Here is a 19073-nt window from a genome sequence, read left to right on the forward strand (position 1 = left end):
TTGTACATTAATTTTGTATCCTGAGACTTCGCTGAAGTTGCTAATCAGCTTAAGGAGATTTTGGGCTGAGACAATGGGGTTTTCTAGATATACAATCATGTCATCTGCAAACAGGGACAATTTGACTTCCTCTTTTCCTAATTGAATACCTTTTATTTCCTTCTCCTGCCTGATTGCTCTGGCCAGAACTTCCAGCACTATGTTGAACAGGAGCGGTGAGAGAGGGCATCCCTGTCTTGTGCCAGTTTTCAGAGGGAATGCTTCCAGTTTTTGCCCATTCAGTATTGATAAAAGGCAGGGGTTGCAATCCTAGTCTCTGATAAAATAGACTTTAAACCAACAAAGATCAAAAGAGACAAAGAAGGCCATTACATAATGGTAAAGGGATCAATTCATCAAGAAGAGCTAACTATCCTAAATATATATGCACCCAACACAGGAGCACCCAGATTCATAAAGCAAGTCCTGAGTGACCTACAAAGGGACTTAAACTCCCACACAATAATAATGGGAGATTTTAACACCCCACTGTCAGCATTAGACAGATCAACGAGACAGAAAGTTAACAAGGATATCCAGGAATTGAACTCAGCTCTACATAAAGTGGACCTAATAGACATCTACAGAACTCTCCACCCCAAGTCAACAGAATATACATTTTTTTCAGCACCACACCACACCTATTCCAAAATTGACCACATAGTTGGAAGTAAAGCTCTCCTCAGCAAATGTAAAAGAACAGAAATTATAACAAACTGTCTCTCAGACCACAGTGCAATCAAACTAGAACTCAGGATTAAGAAACTCACTCAAAACCGCTCTACTACATGGAAACTGAACAACCTGCTCCTGAATGACTACTGGGTACATAATGAAATGAAGGCAGAAATAAAGATGTTCTTTGAAACCAACGAGAACAAAGACACAACATACCAGAATCTCTGGGACACATTCAAAGCAGTGTGTAGAGGGAAATTTATAGCACTAAATGCCCACAAGAGAAAGCAGGAAAGATCCAAAATTGACTCCCTAACATCACAATTAAAAGAACTAGAAAAGCAAGAGCAAACACATTCAAAAGCTAGCAGAAGGCTAGAAATAACTAAAATCAGAGCAGAACTGAAGGAAATAGAGACACAAAAAACCCTTCAAAAAATTAATGAATCCAGGAGCTGGTTTTTTGAAAAGATCAACAAAATTGATGGACCGCTAGCAAGACTAATAAAGAAGAAAAGAGAGAAGAATCAAATAGATGCAATAAAAAACGAAAAAGGGGATATCACCACTGATCCCACAGAAATACAATCTACCATCAGAGAATACTACAAACACCTCTATGCAAATAAACGAGAAAATCTAGAAGAAATGGATAAATTCCTCAACAAATACACCCTCCCAAGACTAAACCAGGAAGAAGTGGAATCTCTGAATAGACCAATAACAGGCTCTGAAATTGTGGCAATAATCAATAGCTTACCAACCAAAAAGAGTCCAGGACCTGATGGATTCACAGCCGAATTCTACCAGAGGTACAAGGAGGAACTGGCACCATTCCTTCTGAAACTATTCCAATCGATAGAAAAAGAGGGAATCCTCCCTAACACATTTATGAAGCCAGCATCGTCCTGATACCAAAACCTGGCAGAGACATAACCAAAAAAGAGAATTTCAGACCAATATCCTTGATGAACATTGATGCAAAAATCCTCAATAAAATACTGGCAAACCGAATCCAGCAGCACATCAAAAAGCTTATCCACCATGATCAAGTGGGCTTCATCCCTGGGATGCAAGGCTGGTTCAACATACGCAAATCAATAAATGTAATCCAACATATAAACAGAACCAAAGACAAAAACCACATGATTATCTCAATAGATGCAGAAAAGGCCTTTGACAAAATTCAACAACCGTTCATGCTAAAAACTCTCAATAAATTAGGTATTGATGGGACGTATCTCAAAATAATAAGAGCTATCTACGACAAACCCACAGCCAATATCATACTGAATGGGCAAATTGTACATCTTAAATGGATGAATTTTGTGGTATAATTTATATATTCCCATAAAGCTGTTTAAAAACAAAACAAAAAACAAGAAGCCTTGGTTAGAAGTTCAGAGACCAAAATTCTAGTTCTGCCTCTTCTATAAACCATCTATTTATCGAATCAGTAAATATTTGAGGACATGTTGGCACCGGAAATCAACGAGTAGGCTGAACTGACATGATCCTAATACTCTCAGAGCATTGGTAGGGGAGAGAGGGAGTACAAGTTATGTGTAGGTGTAGAAAGAGGCAATATTTCATGTAGAAGTACATGCCTTGTAGCTGAGGGCTGCAAAGAATGCCAGTGTGACCAGAGGGCAGTGAGGGTGGCAGAGCGTGGTATAAGATGAAAGTGTAGACTGTGCAAGGAGGCCAGATAATAAAAAGAATTTTGTCTCTTTTTTTAGAGCAGTGGAAAGCCATGGAGTTTTAAGGGCAGGGGAGGTGTGAATGCCATATTTGTGTCTTAGAAAGATGGCTTTGGCTGCATGACAGCATTTGGATTAGAGATGTCTAAGAATGGAAAGAGGTACACACATTAGGAAACTGCAGTTTTGGCGAGAGGTGATGGAAGCTCGAGACTAGTGAGGAAAAGGGAGGTGTCAACATGAGCCCTAGATTCTTGGAGTCCAGAACTTGAAGAAAAAAGAGTATTTTTGTAAATTCACCTTTGTAAAATTTTAGGGCAGGATGTTTCAAAATTACCCTCTTAATGACTTATTTTTTAAAATAGTATAGACTGCAATAAATAAGAGTGAAAGATCAAACATTTTCATATTAATGTACTAGTTGGTGTTATAAACTTCTACCATTATCACTTTTAAAAATGTGTTTATTATACTGAAATGAGGCTGAAGGGATTTATAACCTCAGTAATTTGAAATTGCAGTGGATTTTGCTTTTGTGTTTTATCTTTGTTTCAACAACTGTGGTTTTATTTCCCCTCAGTATTTGATTTTCATCAAGCAGCTGATGGTATCCAGGAACAACAGAGACAAGAACAAGCAGGAAAAAAGTATGTGTGGGTTTTTTTTTTTTTTTTTGGTACAGTTTAAGTATATGCAGACCCTTATATTTTAGTTCTAGACCCGAAGTTTAAGAAAAGTAAGTATTAGAATATCCTGTTTTGGAGAAAATCAGTAGGATTATGAACATATACTTAGCAAGAAATAACATAAACAGAAAATAGTCATATGTAACTTTATTCACTGTAATGATCTGACCAGAAGACCTACATCTTTCTTGTCTAACTTAAAGCTTGTTTGGATTTGTTTTTAAGTTTGGGTACAACAAAAAAGGGCATTGGCCCAGTTTATTCGTCCAAAGCTGCTCGGAGTGGACTCAGGATGTGCGACCTTGTTTCTGACTTTGATGGCTTCTCTGAGAGGTAAGTAACTTGTGTTTCAAAATGGAAGGAATGAATGCATTTTTTGATTTTTTTTAAAACCTAGGGTGCAAAACGATGCAGTCGGTATTCTAGTTAAATAGTGGTGGTTGACTTTTTTAAGGTTTGAAATATTAAAGTTATTTTTATTACATTCTAATTCATCCTTGGTTACAGATTTAACTTCATGAAAAATAACATGATGGTGATTTAATAGAATGTCCTAAGAAGACAAAGCCAGAGTTATATTTAAGAATCGAAATATGGAATGGTTTCCTGAGAAATAGAATGATTCCAGGGGCTGTGGCAGTCCTTGGGTGGTTACATTCTAAGGTCTCAATCCTTGCATTTTCAGGCCTGGAGACTCCTTATGTCCTCCCACCCAGAAATCATTAGCTCTCAGATACTGGTGAATTATTGTATACCAAGCTCAACTTGAAATCAACAGATGCTACGTTAACACATGCTTTCTGTAGCCAGATCTCCTTGGGAAACCTAGTAGTCATCAAAAAGCTACTCAGTGACTCAATGATAGGGAGTTGGTTGTGTATAATAACAAGTGACATCAAAGCTATAATGACATTGTATCCCCTTTCAGTCAACCACTTAACATTTGTCTGCACTGGCAGTGCACCTTTACTGAAGAATATTAGATTGCTAATGTCTGCCTCTCTCTCTCTTACAAGTATCATGTAAACTGCCCCCTTTTGTTTTTGTACAGTATAATACAGTTAATTCAGATTTAAGTCTTTTGTGTTTACAGATTTTAGTCATTCCATTTCTCTTCCCTCCCTACACACGTATCACCATAATTATATTGTTGCTATGCCTAAACTTGAGTAAAAAAATAATTTGAAAGTCTTACTTAATTCATATGGCTGATCTCCTTTATTAAATTTTATTTCTCAGAAGGTAACTTCAGTTTCAGGATTAATTTGCTGTTAAGATCGTTTACCATCTGCAGAAACCATTTGAATCAAATGATACTGTTTGAAATATTTTTTACAGAGTGGTAATATCTTGATTTATCTATGTTTCTCAGGTTTAAAGTTCTAGCTAACCAATACAAATCTATATACCCCACTTTGGAAATAGACATTGAAGGTGAATTACAAAAACTCAAGGTAATGCTTTCTGACCTCTTTAATGTTCTTTTTAATACTTGTTTGCCAAATTGGCATCTAGATCTTTTCATTCATGCAGGCTTTGGGTAAGAATTGTCAAAGGAAATTGTTTGTCTTGGACATGGTATGTTTGAGTGACTTTACATGATAATGGCTTAGACAAAATACTGAGTAGGGAGCAGGAGGAGTACCTGAAGTAAAGGAGACAGAGTCCAGATCATACGTCTCATGTGCAATGGCAGGAAGTTTAGATCTTATCCTGGAGATAATGAGAAAAGCTACTAGGAAATTTTGAACAGAAAGGAGACTAGATTTGCATTATATAAAAATCACTTCTAACAATTGGAGGACAGAGCAGCAAAGGGCTGAGTGAGAACTTTTCAGGCTAACCAACTCATTTAGGAAGGGTAACCCCATAGGGCCAGATTCTTTAGCACTGCATTCTTAAGAGACAAATAAGGTAATTGACCAAAGATTAGTCTTTTCTTGGCAACTATTGGGTGTCAGTGGTGCTTACATTGGTCAGTAGTTGAAATTCCTGTCCTCTTCATTCTTTCACCTTTTATGATTTTTGATGAACTTCAAACTGTTCCCTGTAAATCTTATTATTACTTCTTCTCATCTATATATAAGTATCAATATCAGTTCCAGAACTGAGTAGGAATCTACAAACCTCATATGCCATTCTAGAATAAATGCAGACCTTAGGTCTGCCCATCCACTAAGTTCTAAAAAAATATGACCTACAAGGAACATTCTAAATGTTAGGTATTTGTATTTCAGTGCACTGATCGTTGTGTAGAATAGGCTGCCATTTTCTTTTTATTCAGTTATGCAATAAATATTTTATTTTATTTTATTTTTTGAGACAGGGTCTCGCCTTGTCACCCAGGCTGGAGTACAGTGGCATGAACATAGCTCACTGCAGCCTTGACCTTCTAGGCTCAAGGGATCCTCCCTCCTCAGCTTCCCGAGTAGCTGGGACTATGGGCACACCACCACACCCTGCTAGGTTTTTTTTGGTAGAGATGGGTTTTCACCATGTTGCCCAGGCTGGTCTCGAATGCCTGAGCTAAAGCAGTCTGCCTGCCTTGGCCTCCCAAAGTGCTGGGGTTACAGGCATGAGCTACCATACCCAGTCTGTTATGCAACAAATATTTTAACTTTTTGACTAGCAACTTGGAAATATTTACTTGCCAAACTATGAGTATGGCTTTTCAATTCCATTTTATATGTGTTCCATGTGAATGTAAAGTAGGTGAAGAATAATAAATAGAATTGGGTAAGAAGATTCTTACAGGTAATCTATGTTGAACCAGAATTTTAAAGAACAAGGACCATGATGACTAGTGTGGTCATTTCAGGCATAAAAATAGGACTAAAACAGGAATAAGTCAGAAATTGAAGACTAGAGCCAAGGAGTGATCATACATTTATCAGTGGGTATTAACACACTCAGATGGGTTCATGAGTAGATTCTGGAATTTCCATAATAGTCTACATATTTAAGCATAGTTGAACCTAGGTTTCATGCAGTTATGCTATAGGCCTTAGGGGAAGCTCTTGGTTATTTTACATTTTTAACTGAGTTCTGAAGTTAAGCAGTAGTACTAACAATTAAATGTTTTGAGAAATTTTTATAATGCCCATGTGTTACATAGTATTGGACATTATCTACTAGTAATAGTGTAGAGATAGATATGTTACAGTAATAGGATAAAATTTAAAAGAATAAAAGTAATCAATCACTGATAGTTGCATACTTGGCAATGTAACTTGTGGCCCTCACCACATTTTGAGAATCACTGATGCAAGTTTCAAAATTCATGGTTGGCCAAACACAGTGGCTTACACCTGTAATTCAGCACTTTGGAGGCTGAGGTGGGAGGATCACTTGAGAACAGCCTGGGCAACCTGGGCAACTTCACCTCCACCAAAAAAAGAAAAAAAGTTTAGGTGGTCATGGTGGTGGTGCAGTTACCTAGGAGGCTGTGGTGGGAGGATCGCTTTAGCCCAGGAGGTCAAGGCTGCAAGTGAGCCATGTTCCCACCACTGTACTTCAGACTGGATGACAGAGCAAGGATCTGTCTCAAAAAATGAAATAAAAAAAAAAAATTATGGTTTTGTGGATTGTATTATAAATGCATCTTTTCAAATACCTCACAAAATTTAAAAGCACAATGTAATATAGTCATTTATTTTTATTTTCCTGAAAGCTGGTTTATGAAGTATAACTACTTTGCTGGGAGGGTTTTATTTGCAGTGAGGTTAATATAGAACCTTTGAATTTCACTGTATCTCTAGTTTTTGTTGAGCTAATGCCTCTTTTCTGTTCCTGGGAAATCAGCAATGAGAGATGAAGGCTAATCCAAATGTTATAATAGAGTGAGCACCGTCACCAGCCCTTTTCTACTTTGCGTTTGTCAGTTTTCATGTCATAAAGTCAGGTAATTTATTCTTGTTCTGGTTATGTTAAACGTTTATTAGTATACATGGAAATTGGTTTTTGTCTTTGTGTATAGGGTTATATGGAAAGGATTAAACCAATGGTGAGAGATGGAGTTTATTTTCTATATGAGGCCCTACATGGACCACCAAAGAAAATCTTGGTAGAAGGTGCAAATGCAGCACTATTAGATATTGATTTTGGTAAGTGAGATATGATTTATAGTTAAGGGAGCTTAACTGAGCCCTAAGTACTTAAAATATAAATAATTAATGTTAGCATTAAGGAGTTTTAAAACAATGTTTTTAGCTTGTATATTCAGGAATGATGAAATTTGTCATCTTGTGGCATTCTTTTTAAAGGAATATTACAGAACACACAATACATGTGTTACGTTCCCTATTTTATTAGAAAAATAAAATCGTTTGAGTTCAGTAGGTCTGAGGTTCTGTAAATTGTGGTTTTCATTGGTTTATGGTTCAGTTTCAAACCCTGGAACTATAAGATAATGTAAATTCTATGGAAGAATCTGCATCTTTAATTCAACCTTTTAAAAATGTGTACATTATTATTAAGCAAGATTTATAAAAGCCGGTTTACATAAATTAACTCCCTGGGCATGAGACTCTGAATTCAGAGCATTTCCTTCATCTTCAAAAGGTTAATTAATGCTTAACTTCTTTCTTCAAACTACTGCCTCATTAGTTTGTTGATCGTTTCATTTAAACATGACTTCTCATGATTAGTCTGATTGTTCTCAGCTTTTACTGACATTTCATTGGCTTTTGACTCCAAGTAAACTATTGAAGAAAGTGTATTTCTGTATAGTAGATATGTATTTTTGATACCATAATATGTCTAGCCAGTCTGGAAAGAAAACAGAGTGTCTACTTGGTAGAGTGAATAGTTAAATATGAAGGAGATCTTTGGGGGTGAGAAAGTATGCCACTCTTTAATTAGCTCTTATAATTTGAGGGTTATTCCCTGAGTAGAGATTAAAAGCTGGGGAAATGTTGAATACTACAAAATTCTTGTGTTGCCGTCACTCCAGGTTGCTACAACACTTTAAATATTCGTATGAGGAGTCATATTTGTTTTACACTAACAGGAAAACTATGAAAACAAGTAGATGAGTTTCAGCATTAAATTTCTTCATAATCCATTAAGTGAGTAGCTACTATAAAGAGCTGAGTCAGTAACTGTACATGCATTCAAGGAGCCTCTCTGTATAACCACTTCCATTAAAGCTCTAACCTCATTTTTATGTCATTACAGCTAAAATGAATAAAAAGTAAAACACTGAGTCTTTGAGAGGGCAGTTACAGTTCAGATCGGTTAGATACCTATAATATACTCAAATGCAGAATTGTAACGGTAATTCTGTTTTAAAATGTGTTATTTATGTGTATACTATATTTTAATGTCTGTTTCTGTTTTTAGGGACTTACCCTTTTGTAACTTCTTCAAATTGTACTGTTGGAGGTGTTTGTACTGGTTTGGGTATGCCCCCTCAAAATGTTGGAGAAGTGTATGGAGTTGTGAAAGCTTATACAACTAGAGTTGGTATTGGTGCCTTTCCTACAGAGCAAGACAATGTAAGCCTATTCTAAGTAAATAATCAAAATGCATTAAAAATTCATTCTTCTTTTTTTCTTAATGAATTATTGTCTCCTGTGCCTTTCACTTAATTTGCAAGATTGGTCAGAACAACATTTCCTTAAATACATAATTTTGGCTGGACGTGGCCTGTCTGTAATCCCAGCGCTTTGGGAGGCAGAGGCAGGCAGATCACTTGAGCCCAGGAGTTCAAGATCAGCCGGGGCAACATGGTGAAACCCTGTCACTACAAAAAATACAAACATTAGCTGGGTGTGGTGGCATGCACCTGTAGTCCCAGCTACTGGGGAAGCTGAGTAGGAGGGTCACTTGAGCCCAGGGAAGCAGAGGTTGCAGTGAGCTGAGATGGCACCATGGCACTCCAGCCGGCGCAACAGAGCGAGACTCTGTCTCAAAAGATAAAATAAAGTCAACAAAAATAAACAAAAACTATGTAATTATAATGATGCCAGAATATAAGAGATAATGAAATGATAGCTTTAAGCAGAAAGGGGCAAATCAAGGACTTTGGTAGATCATAGGAAAAACAAGTTGTAGGGAGTGACCTTAGCTTAGATATTTGAGCATGTTTTCGATCTTAGTTTTCTTCAGAAGGGCATTATTATATCAATGACTTATTAGATATGTTTGCCTTACGGTTTTCAGGAAAAGCATCAAACTACAGCTCTTGGAAGAACTGGCTGGATTTGTCTGTTTCATAAATACTGTTTTTTTCTTAATCTGTCAATCTAAATTTTAGGAAGTTATCTGTATAACATTGTAAAAAATATTGACTTAAAAAAAGATAATAAATGAAGCATTCCAAATAATGCCTCCCTCAAATAAAATTCATCATCTCTGTGGAATTCTATCTTCAATTTAGTTATTACCTGAAAGATGTTTATCTCAAAGAGGCTTTGCAATGATCTCTAGTATATATTATTCTACCAGATCTATAGCACTGCTATTCTAATCCTAAAGTTCAATTTTCTGTTCTGTAGGAAATTGGAGAATTATTACAAACAAGGGGTAGAGAGTTTGGTGTAACTACTGGAAGGAAAAGAAGATGTGGCTGGTTGGATCTCGTTTTGCTCAAATATGCTCATATGATCAATGGATTTACTGCGTGAGTATTCTTCAGAAACATTTATTTCAGGAAATCATAGATGAATAATGGCCATAGGTTTAATTTTGTGGAGTACCTTAATAGGAAAATTTCACTCTTTAGACTCCATATTGAAATTATAGTGCTAGGCAGAAGTAGACCAAGATATAGGGGGAAGGGTACACAAGGAGAGAGACCCCAAGTTATCCTCCTGGATATCCAAGGTTGTTGAAAAGAATAATGATACTCTTACAGGTATGTAAGTATAGAGGCAGGCAGAATAGGGCATGTAGGCAGATAGGTGGATAGATAGACAGGTGGGTAGCACAGACACCATGAGCATGTACAGAGGGGAGGCGATGTACCTAGTGATTAGCGCATGGGCTTAATGTCTGAGTTCCTGGATTCAAATCTCAGGTCTGTGCATTATGCTTGTGTAGCTGAGCAAGTTAATCATCCTCTGCCTCTGTTTTATCCTCTCTAAAATCTATATAACAGCATTACCTACTTCATAGGGGTATTTTAAAAACTAGGTGAGAAACATAGTGAGAGCCTGTAGCACACTGCCTGGCTCACTGAAAATGCTCAGGGAAAGTTAAGTTGTTATTAATACATATACATGAATAGGTAGATAAATGTATTCATATCTGTATTAGACTTAACTTCCAGTAAATAACAATAAAGTTAAAAATACAATTTTTGGATGAGAATCCCAAATTTAGTTTGTTATCTAATTTCCGCAGATTTTCTCTTTAAAACCTGTTTTCCAGTCAGTTTGTCGGGAAATTTTGATGTATCATGAAGAGGTCCTTGATGTGGTTTTTCTCACTCTTTGACAATTTCTGACCAGAAGGGTAGAGGTGATGGTAACCAGAGTGAAGAACTGAGGGATGCTGGCATGTGTGTAAATGTACATGTATCTTAATCATCCATGTAGTGTAGTGAGTTCTGCTGTGTTCCACGGCCACAGTGCAACCTTAACTCCAGGCAGCCCTCCCACAAATACAAGTTGTTTGTTCATCAATCATAAGAAAGCTGATCTGGGCATGGTGGCTCATATGTGTAATCCCAGCACTTTGGGAGGCCAAGAGGCAGGAGGATCGCTTGAGGCTGGGAGTTCGAGACCAGCCTGGGCAACTTGGTGAGACCCTGTCTCTACAAAAAACACAAAACAATTAGCTGGGCCTGGTGGCACATGCCTGTAGTCCCAGGTACTTGGGAGGCTGAGGTGCAAGGATCGCTTGAGCCCGGGAGATTGAGGCTGCAGTGAACCGTGTTTGTGCCACTACACTCCAGCCTGGGTGACAAAGCGAGACCCTGTCTCAAAACAATCAAAAAAGAAAGCTAAGCAAAATTCATCAGTGAAAATCTGTTACAATTACTAGCAAAGTAACTCAGTGTATATTGTCCTCTAATGTCTTATGTGTGGCACGCTTTAAAATACAATCCTAACCAGTTTTCAGAATTGCTTTAGAACTTTTAAGCTTTGCATGAATTTTTCTTTACTCCTGCATTAATCAAATTAGATATTAGAGCCTTTAAGAGTTTGCTCTTTTAACATTGCCTTTTCTTCCAAAATTAGGTTGGCACTTACCAAGTTGGATATTTTGGACATGTTTACGGAAATCAAAGTTGGAGTTGCTTACAAGTTAGATGGTGAAATCATACCTCATATCCCAGGTATTTTCTTTGAGGCAATATCTAAAGGATATTATAAGGTGAATGTATTAGAGCAATTTCATAAAGCTCTTCCATATAATTTGTGATAGATAGTGACAGGCTTGATATGCCCTTTATGATTAGTGCAAATTTGCTCACTTATTATTAGTTATTTGGTTCATAGCTAATATTTAGGTGTTGGGTCACAACAAGCATGTGCTCAAACTCAAAAGAGAAAACATGGACCTCTGAGCCCAGCCATATTGCTCTTGAGTGTCATCTTCCCTCCTTTGAAAGTAATTTCCATGGAGGTGTTTCTCCCTTCCTTGGGAAAGTATGCCACTCTTTAGAGTGAATAAGAAGAGGGGTAAGAAGAGCCCTTGTCTTGTTAAGCTGGCTGTCAGTACATTAGCCCTCCCTATCCTTCAGGCCCCATCAGTGACTTTCTCTGCCCTTTATTCTATAGTAGTCATTTGATAAGGATTAGGAATATGCCAAATGAAGGAATATTGACTAGCTTAATAAAACTTGATGAGCCGGTAGGTTTTGTGACTACCTTATGACTACTGTTTCTTAGGAATTAAGGATAGCTCTTAAGTTCTTAGAAATTAAATGTGTATTATCTTTCCTTTTCTTACATGTGTGTAAGTATAGAGGGAGTCTAGATATCTTATAAAAAAGTATCTACTGCCATTGTAGGACAATATTCACTTGGAAAACTGGCTGTTCCAGTATATGTTATGTCCTGGTTCTTAATTCTATTTACAAAGCTATTTCAAGACTTATAACTTCAAACACCAAAGAGAGTAGTCTAACCAAGTATAATGACATGTGGCAAGGTCTACCATCTATGGTAATGTTCTCTAGAACATTACAGCAAATTCTTTTAATTAAAATATTAAAAACTAACAAAACACATAAAACTTGTCCATTTCATGTGTTAATTTTAAAGCTGTTTTTGCTCAAGATCCCCCGGAACCACTCTCGAGATGGAGGTTTGTATCCAAGAAGTGTAGTAGAGAATGCTTTTGGCAGTAGCACTTGTGAAAGAAGCAGAGGGACTAGTTGAAATACAGTGCAGCCAATCCCACTGGGAGCCACAGAGCTAGGGTGGCCGTTTAGAGTTATACTAAATTGAGGCAAGTAGCCAGAACTTTGTGCCTCCCAACAACTAGCCACGAAATAAGAGCTGTTCCTCAAGTGAGGTAGCTCCCTTTGGTCAAGAGCAGTTCCTGGAGAGGGACTGAGCTATGAATCAGCAACATGCAGTACTCCCCACCAGCAGTAGAGAATGCTTTAAGAGGGTAAAATAAGTTGACAACCTTCTGGGTCTGTCCTAGGGAAACTTATAAGAGGAAGGTTAGTGGTGTAAATTAGCCCCTACTGTGGCTATCACAGCAGGAAAGTAGAAGCAAAAGTCCCATTAAGCTTTAAGCTAAGGCTCCCCCTATCATGTTGGATTTCATGTGCCAAAGCCAGCAGGCAAGGAATGGAGTCACTGGAAGAGGTGAATGATTCTGATCAGCATCTCCAATATGCTTTTAAACCAACTGGTGAATTTTTATTTCTAGAATTTCCATTTAGCTCTCTTCTCTACTTCCTGTTTCTCTACTGAGATTCCCTATCTGTTTGCTCGATAACAATGAAATTTACTTAATTTATATTAGCTACTTTTTTTCTGTTAGTCTAACATTTAGACCATCTCGAGTTTCTCTTGACTATTCTTTTCCATGGTTGTGGATCACTGTTTCTATGCCTAATGACTATTGGTTGATAGTCACTGGTTGACTGTTAGACATTGTGGATGATATATTAAAGAGACTCAGATTCTGTTATCTTCCTCTGAATAGTGTTGATCCTTGTTTTAGGGGATGATTCAGTTATTCACTGATCATCTTGAACTTGTATAGTTTGGTTTTATGCTTTGTGTGTAGTTACGTGGAAAACCCAAGATGTTTTTCAAACTTTAAGCTGGTATGAGTCAGTCTCCAAATTTTGTCTCTTCTATAGATCTTGGCAGAGCTTGGTTTTTGGCTTCATTATGGGGGGTTTGTAATAGTTTTCACTCAAGGGCGTGGCTTTTATTCTTAAAGAGCAGCCTTTCTGGTGGCTCTGCTGGATGCCAGGAGAGTTAAGGTATAATAATGAGATCTCTTCAATCGAGCAGTGCTGGAGCACCAGTGTACCCTGTCCCTTCCTTTCCAGCAGCACTACTGACTTCTAGAGTCTTTGTTCCACCCCTAACTGTGTAGCAGCTGAGGTCTGGTAAGCCTCTGATGGTCCTGCTCTTTACCTGTGGTGTCCACCTGTAGCCATGGGACTCTCACATGGACTTCTGGGGGGCCCTTCTCTCTACAGCTCCTCTCTGATGCCTGGCCCTGCTGATTCTAGCTGCTTCAGCTTTCCTGAAGTCAGCTATCCACCTCCCCAGGTCAGTGGAGCCACCATTCTCTGCTGACACCAGTGTTCTGAACTGTGGTCAGGAAATTGTCCCTAGGCAGAAAGTTGGGTGGCTTCTGGACTTGCTTGTGAGTTTTCTCTCCCAGGAGCCATGGCTTTGTGCCTGCCTGTCGTTCACTGCCTAGAAAGAGTTGTCATTTTGAGAGCTGGTTGGGAACTGTGTATTTTATGACGACTAGAAATGGAAGCCCCACTGATTCTCTTAATTCCTCCTACCATCTACAACAGCAGTTCCGGCATACCTACTTAGTATGGTTCATTACTTTTTCTAAGCTTCCAAGAGCATTCCTAGCAGTATGTTTTCATCATCTCTGTGTCATGCATCATGAGAGGATAGTCCCATACCAATATACTCTTATTCAACTTTTTCTACCACCTGCTGCCCGCCTTGACCCAGCATCCTCAGGATCCAGTTCCATACACTCTCTTGGTGCCTAGTGGCAAATGTTGGCTTGTTCCTGCAGATCTTTTAGAATACAGTCCCTTTCCTTCCTTAGCAGGCCCAGTGCTTCCTTAGCCAGGTTACACTGGGACCTGAGCCTAGTTATTTACTGGCCAGGAGGAGGAAGGTGAAGGTGGATGTGAGATGGGCACATGCTGCCTTGCAAGACAGAGGCCTCTGCATCATATTCAAGCAACAGGATGCCACAACCTTTAATAGGAAGTAATCGGACATTTTGCAGACCCAGAGAGTTTGGAAAATCTAGGGATTCAGGATTTTCATGTATGTCAACTCAGATGTCCCATTCAGAGTCTCAGGGCCCCACTTTTTCCCAAACAAAGCTCTGACTTTGCCATAGCAAACTTGCTGGATTGCAGAATTCAGCTTTTTCTGGAGCTTTGCAGTCTATATGATTGAATTCTCATCTTAATCGTTGTCTTTTTCTGTTCTCTGCTATAGGAGATGGAATTTTGTCTTTAAGTTCTGCCAGACAGGTTTCGTTATCTTTCTCCAGTTCGTGAATAGCATTCATCAAGAGCCATCCAGTTCTGTTGTTCCACTGTGCTCGAATCTCAGTGCCTCAGATAGAGGCTGTCCATACTCTGTGTACCCCAGTGGCAGTCCTCATTGCCAGCCAGCCAGCCAGCCAATGATCCTGCCTCTTAGTTCTCATTTTACAGCTATCTTCCTCTGACCATTCCTGGTGCCAGCTATCTTAGATTGAGTTCCCTAGGAAACAGACTCCAATGTAGAGATTTGCACATAGGCGCGTTTGCTCATAAGTGCACTGAGCAACAACATCTGTGAGGGAGTGGGAGAAGCAGGATTAGGCAGAGGGAGAAATTGCACTGCAATATAGTTGCAAAAAAGCCTTCGCTGATCCCATAGGGAGCTCTGGAGCTAACATAGCCCTTGAAAGTTGTCCCAAGTTAAGGTGAAGTGCCCAGGTTGTTTCTATTCCTACATTGACAAGTCAATGGATATGGGCTGCTGTGGAGCAGCAGCTCCCTTCGGTGGAGGGCGAGTCCTGCAGAGGCTCTGAACTGTGAGTGGTTCAGCAGGCAGAGCTCCCACAGCTCTCAGTCTTGAGAGAAATCTGGGCAGAGTACCATAGCATCCACTATATTGACTCAAGTCAAAGAAACTCTTCTTTAGTACATTTTCAGTTTCTATTAGGGGATACAGAGAAAATAGGTAGAATAATGAAGAAAATTTCAAGTAGAACCATAGATTTCTCAGAAGACAGCAGGTATGCAGGCCTTCTTTCTGTGAAGTTGCTGTCATGCAGATCTACAATCCCTAATCAATAGAATGCAAATTCAGTAAGCTTTAAAACTGGAAAGTTTTAAGTTTGTCACCCAGATTCATTTGGCAGCAAACCCAGTCTTGAACTAATGTTAGTATTACATAATCTTTATCCTCTTATCGCAAATGATCATATGTGTTGCTGCAGAAATATGTTTGATTATAGAATACTACCCCAGATGGTATTTGCACTGTTTTACCTTTCCACTACCTGAAGAATTCTAATTCCCACAACATATGTGGCTCCAAAGATTTTGAAAAGAGATTTTGAACCTACAATATATCAAAAAGTTGTTTGACAGTAAGCAGTGTGTGCCATGAACAAATGTCCTCTTTAACTTTTAGCAAACCAAGAAGTCTTAAATAAAGTTGAAGTTCAATATAAGACTCTCCCAGGATGGAACACAGACACATCAAATGCAAGGGCGTTTAAAGAACTACCTGTTAATGCACAAAACTATGTTCGATTTATTGAAGATGAGCTTCAAATTCCAGGTAAACATAAACACTTTGTGAATAACTGTCTTTTCTTTTCTCTCTCTCTCTCTTTTTTTTTGAGACAGAGTCTCGCTCTGTCCCAGGCTGGAGTGCAGTGACAGGGTCTCGGCTCACTGCAACCTCCGCCTCCTGGGTTCAAGCTATTCTCCTACCTGAGCCTCCTGAGTAGCTGGGATTATAGGTGCGCGCCACCACACCCGGCTAATTTTTGTATTTTTAGTAAGAGATGGGGTTTCACCATGTTGGCCAGGCTGGTCTCTCCTGACTTCTTGCTCTGCCCACCTCAGCCTCCCAAAGTGCTGGGATTACAGGCGCGAGCCAGCATGCCTGGCCAACTGTCTTTTCTTTTAACTTGCCTGTGTGCCTTTGAAATAGAATAATGGAAAGATCATTGTTACTTTACAGAGTGCACATGATTTGCATAAATGCCCAGGAAGATACAAAGTAATAATTTTATTCCTTAAAGTAAATACAATGTTCATCTTTAAATAGAAGATAATAGATTACTTCTCACCCTTTCTGACCCTGTCTTTAATTCTTAGTCTGTTTTTTTTTTATCCTGTGACATTGTCTCATTCATTTCTCCCTCTTAATAACAAATCCTCATGTATCTCTACCACCACCAAAAATGGTTTGTGTTTTTGGGGGGTTAAAAATGGTTTATGGTTTGTTTGGGTTAAATTACCCTTGAGATTTGGAGTTTCCTGAATATACATTGGGAAATAATTGGTATAGAAAATGGGAAATCTCACTAGAAAAAATATAAGAAAATAATTTTTAAAAATATTTAAGACTATTTACTAAAGAACAAATATAAGATGGTGAGGGAGTTAGGCATAACAACGTTATGGCTGTATCTAGTTATGTGAAGTCATTCTTTTAACAGATGGCTTTTTCCTTGTATCCTTTTGTTGGCATTGATGGATATTTGAAAGATAAGAAAAAGTGAAGTGTGTGGGATGTGTCCTCCATATAAAATCTATTTTGCCTTGTGGTTCGTTTCCAGCGTGATTCTTGTTTTCCAAATTACTAGCTGCCCCTCCCAGCTTGATGTCAAATTTAGTAAGCATATTTGCTTACTGCTCTTAGTCAGCATTTTCTTTTAATATAAACAGCAGTGAGTCTAACAAAAATCTGTAAAATACCACGAAGGTTGATCCTAATAGTACCTTATGGAAGCTGGCAATTCTGCAAATAATCTAAAACCATGTGGTGCAGATGATTTGATTTCCATAGACTCCTGTAGTGGGCAGTTTCTGAGGCTGTGCAAGTTAAAATCATATTCTCATCTAGATGTTTAAGATGCTTATCTTGGCCAGTTATCAGGAACTTGATCATCAACTTTCTGTAGGTTTCTGCTGGTGTTGGTCAATATTTTACTATCCTAAGTCATTAGAAATTAGGAAACTGAAAATATTGCGCAGTGAAAAAGGGAACAGTAAGGCATACTATCCTGTGCTGGGTCTTGTTTGTACATCCTGTTTAGAAATAGGCACAGTCTGCTAACAGAATAGAGAACAGCGAAAAGGCACATAGGGAAAAGTTATGGTGATACTGAGAGAAGTGGGGGACTACCTGTTTTTTAATCCCAAAGAGTGAACATTAGAGATTAATTGATGCAATTCCTTTTCTCTTTGTATTCTCCTAGTTAAATGGATTGGTGTTGGTAAATCCAGAGAGTCTATGATTCAACTGTTTTAATGATTGCCAGTAACGCAAGAAACACTCCTTGAGAGGGAGGGGAAAAGACTTTCTTAAATATTTCATTTATGACCTGCAAATTCAAGAATAAAGACATTGAAGTAAGTTTGAAGCCCTACAGTTGTTTCCAGTCTTTTCAGATGGATGCCTACTGTGGAGATTAACTTTGGCATATTCCCGTGTCAGTTTTCTTTAGCTGGAATTGCCAAATCATTTGTTGCTCCTGCTGCTCTCATGGTGCCACGGTTTTTTTTTCAATGTTTAGTAATAGTATAATCCATGTTGTTTGATATCAAAAGTAGCATTACTTTTAATGTAGTTTTTCTTCATTATTGTCATTGCGTGTTCTTAAGTTTTACCCCTATTAGATGGTAAGAACAATTAATGCAGTTTTGCACAAATATTTTTACATTCTGATCATTCAGTTCTGTCATTGCAATCTTTGTTGTTAGAAGCAAATGATGAAAACATAGGGGTTCTGTAAACTTTTGTAATGCTATGAATTCTGTTTCAATTTTGGGCTGTTTATTTTCTGCTGAGACCATGCAAAATTGAGCTTTGGTGGGGCTGGGAGGGGGTTATGTATTCATGGGACCTTTAATTTGTACAGAACACAGAACTTATTTCTGTCAGTTATTTAATACATTGAACATTTAGTAAAATGTTCAAAGAGAAAAGATGTTTCCCAAAACAACAATCTTTATGTTAAAAATAATTAGTCATTAAAAGATCTGTTGTAATATATGGTGGATATTTTTCTTTAATTTCAAACATTACCTCTGAAATGTATATCTTTTCTGTTTTATCTTACCATTAGTTTTAAATCTAGTGGATTGGTTTTCAACATTGTGCCTGCTGATATGCCTACAAAATCATCTGTAAGTGTCAAAATGAACCCAAGTTTTTAGCCATAATTTTGATTATGCCTTTATTTCTCCTTTCTTGAAAAAAAGGTGTTATTTTGACAATTAGGCATAACATTGTTTTGTAGATTATCTTTTAATGAACTATTTTAAATGTTAAATTAGGTGCCACTTAAATTTATTTTATTACACCATGAATAGCTGATTAAAAGAACCAAATATTTCTAGTATGCTTTGTGTATTGTGTTTTTGTTCTACTAAGAGAGGTTCGTAATACTAGTATATAGGAAGGAGCTTTATCTCTGTAGTGTAATACTTAGTTGAAGAAAAATTCTAAAATAGGAGCAGTATTGTTAGACTCAGTAAGTATAAAGAACAATACAGATTATCCTACAAGCCAATTACTGATCAATAATGACTTATATGTAAAAATAATTTATA

General features: G+C 37.9%; 1 protein-coding gene across 1 annotated transcript in view; it reads left to right on the top strand.

Moving 5' to 3' along the window:
- Positions 1-18862, top strand: part of ADSS2 (adenylosuccinate synthase 2) — a 46787-nt gene extending 27925 nt beyond the window's left edge. Inside the window, exons 5-13 of the mRNA XM_003267331.3 lie at positions 2998-3064; positions 3329-3436; positions 4476-4557; positions 7080-7206; positions 8444-8598; positions 9601-9725; positions 11287-11384; positions 15916-16065; positions 17717-18862. Of these exons, the coding sequence (XP_003267379.2) occupies positions 2998-3064; positions 3329-3436; positions 4476-4557; positions 7080-7206; positions 8444-8598; positions 9601-9725; positions 11287-11384; positions 15916-16065; positions 17717-17769 (965 nt within the window). The 3' untranslated portion in view covers positions 17770-18862. The remainder of the gene's footprint in view (positions 1-2997; positions 3065-3328; positions 3437-4475; positions 4558-7079; positions 7207-8443; positions 8599-9600; positions 9726-11286; positions 11385-15915; positions 16066-17716) is intronic.
- Positions 18863-19073: the final 211 nt, after the last annotated feature.

Source organism: Nomascus leucogenys, chromosome 5 (assembly GCF_006542625.1).
Source record: "Nomascus leucogenys isolate Asia chromosome 5, Asia_NLE_v1, whole genome shotgun sequence".
NCBI classification, from domain to species: domain Eukaryota; kingdom Metazoa; phylum Chordata; class Mammalia; order Primates; family Hylobatidae; genus Nomascus; species Nomascus leucogenys.